This window comes from Otolemur garnettii, unplaced genomic scaffold, assembly GCF_000181295.1.
Source record: "Otolemur garnettii isolate 467f Iridium unplaced genomic scaffold, OtoGar3 scaffold00181, whole genome shotgun sequence".
NCBI classification, from domain to species: domain Eukaryota; kingdom Metazoa; phylum Chordata; class Mammalia; order Primates; family Galagidae; genus Otolemur; species Otolemur garnettii.
The window spans coordinates 596,183-598,857 of NW_003852576.1; the positions used below are offsets into that span (position 1 = coordinate 596,183).

At 42.1% G+C, this 2,675-nt stretch overlaps 1 protein-coding gene across 1 annotated transcript in view; it reads right to left on the reverse strand.

The window, feature by feature from the left end:
- Window positions 1-2,675, reverse strand: part of LOC100967149 (60S ribosomal protein L9) — a 6,555-nt gene continuing 3,880 nt past the window's right edge. Inside the window, exons 6-8 of the mRNA XM_012811961.2 lie at window positions 688-768; window positions 357-473; window positions 1-87 (exon numbers count right to left, since the gene is read on the reverse strand). Of these exons, the coding sequence (XP_012667415.1) occupies window positions 367-473; window positions 688-768 (188 nt within the window). The 3' untranslated portion in view covers window positions 1-87; window positions 357-366. The remainder of the gene's footprint in view (window positions 88-356; window positions 474-687; window positions 769-2,675) is intronic.

Consider the following 2,675-nt stretch of genomic DNA (forward strand, 5'->3'; position numbering starts at 1 on the left):
TCCAAATTAAAGAATCCTTTATTGCATTGCTGAAATTACAAAGAGATGTTAAGGAATATCATGTGGTATCTTGCTGCAGCTGGACAACTGTAAAAAGAAATGAAAATATCTGTAAATTTCCATCAACACCCTTGCCCAGAAACCTATTTTCTAAATAAATTTAAAACATACTTCAGGATTATGACTCACTGACTCATTAAGTCTATATAGGAAAAACATATGCAATGTCATCTCTTATTTTGCCAAATTTATGTGTCCCAGAACCCAAATCTCCATTTTCTGCTCAACTCCAGTTTAAGTCTTTAAGAGCCTCAAGTATAAGCAGTTAAAAACTTACGGACACTGTAAGAACCTACCTCTTAGGTCTTACTCATCAGCCTGCTGAACTGTTCCTTTTTCAGAGACATAAATACCATCCAAAAATTTTCTGATATCCTTGTTTTTAACTGTTGTGGCCTGCTGAATCAAAGCAGCTACAGGAGTGAAAGAGATAAGGTGATTACTACACCAGCCAAACCCATTACGAAAAGAAGTATTTGTTTAAATACATGCCAGAATTTCATTTGTGATAGCTTTTTAATTTCCACAATTTAAAAAGATAACCAAATGCAAAGAGTAAAATACCACATAATCAACTGCAAGACTCAAAACAAAATTTTATAGACACAGCATAGTAAACATACAAACCTGAATTTGAAACAAGCTCAATGTCATTTCCTTCGAGGATTAACTCATCTTTCTGGGCTTGAGATACTGAACAGGCAACACCTACAAAGGGAGAGAGGGTATTTGAACAGTGTTAACATAACTAGATCCGTGTAAAAAAACAGGGCTAGTAAAAATTCCATATACCTGGGTGGCGCCCTTAGCTCAGTGGATAGGGTGCCGGCCACACACCCAGGCTGGTGGGTTCAAACCCAGCCCAGGCCAGCTAAATGACAACTGCAACTAAAAAATCGCCAGGCATTGTGGCAGATGCCTATAATCCCAGCTACTTGGGAGGCTTAGGCAAGAGAATCACTTAAGCCCGAGTTTAAGGGTGCTGTGAGCTGTGATGCCACAGCACTCTACCAAGGGCGACATAGTGAGACTCTCTCAAACATAAATAAATAAAATACAATTCCACATACCAACTGAGCCTTCTCTTGAGATTTCGCTCATAGGACCTGACTTACTGAATTAAAAATCTTACTTATGTTACACTTTCAGTGATTTGATTAAGGAATTCAGATAATAAAGCTTAGTTATACAAAGCCTTGCACCTACCCTTAGTTCTTTTTTTCTTTACATAAGGGCTTTCATTAAATGCTGCTGACCACACCTAGATCACAGAATACTTTTAGAAAGCCATCAAGCTGGCTCGGCGCCTATAGCTCAACCGGCTAAGGCGCCAGCCACGTACACCTAAGGTGGCGGGTTCGAATCCCCAGCCCGGACCCGCCAAAACAACAATGACGGCTGCAACCAAAAAATAGCCGGGCGTTGTGGTGGGCGCCTGTGGTCCCAGCTACTTGGGAGGCAGAGGCAGGAGACTCGCTTGAGCCCAGGAGTTGGAGGTTGCTGTGAGCTGTAATGCCATGGCACTCTACCCAGGGGGACAGCTTGAGGCTCCTGTCTCAAGAAAAAAAAAAAAGAAAGCCATCAAGCTGAACTAAACTACGTCCCTTCTTCTCAACCCTCTCCACCTCAACGGAATCAAAAAATATCAAGACGACCAAGCATAGTAGCTCATGCCTATGATTCTAACACTCTGGGAAGCTGAGATGGGTGGACCGTTTGAGCTGATGAGTTTGAGATCAACCTGAGCAAGAGTCTCTAAAATAGCCAGGTATTATGGAAGATGCCTGTAGTCCCAGCTACTTGGGAGGGTGATGTAAGAGGATCTCTTGAGATCAAGAGATTGAAGTTACTGTGAGCTGTGATGCCACTGCACTCTACCAAGGGTGACAAAGTAAAACTGTCACAAAAAACAAACAAACAACAACAACCACCAAAAAAACCCCACCAAGCTTTAGGCTCGGCCTATGATCCTAGCATTCTAGGAGGCTGAGGTAGGTGGATCCCTTGAGCTCCAATTCCAGACCAGCCCAAGGACGAATGAGACCATATCTCTACCAAAACCAGAAAAAATCAGGTAGGTGTGGTGGGGGCTCTTCCTGGAGGCTGACCTGAACCCAGGAGTTTGAGGTTGCTGTGAGGCTGACACTACCACATTCCGGCCTGGGGGAACAGAATGAGACTCTGCGTCAAAAAACAAGAACAAAACCACTAAACTTTAATATTTCCAAAAGTTTACTATGTATGAGGGAAACACTGTTCATAAAGATTTTCCAAATTTAACTCATTTACGTATGAGCAGTTCCCAAGCTACAGAGAGGCAAGGAGACAATGTGCCCAGGGTATAAAGAAAGAACTGAACTTTAAACCTAATCAAAAAAAATCAAGAACACCAAGCATAGTAGCTCATGCCTGTAATTCACTGTGTGCTTCACCCTTTTAACTAGTATTCTAATGCTCTTTCCTTTGGACTGTAAGTGTTCTTACCATAAAGAAATAAGTGAGGTGATGGATACGTTCATTAGCCTGACTCTGTTGGTCCACAATGCATTGTTTTTTTTAACGTTGCCCTTGGTACAATGCCATGGCATCACAGCTCACAGCAACCTCAAACTCTT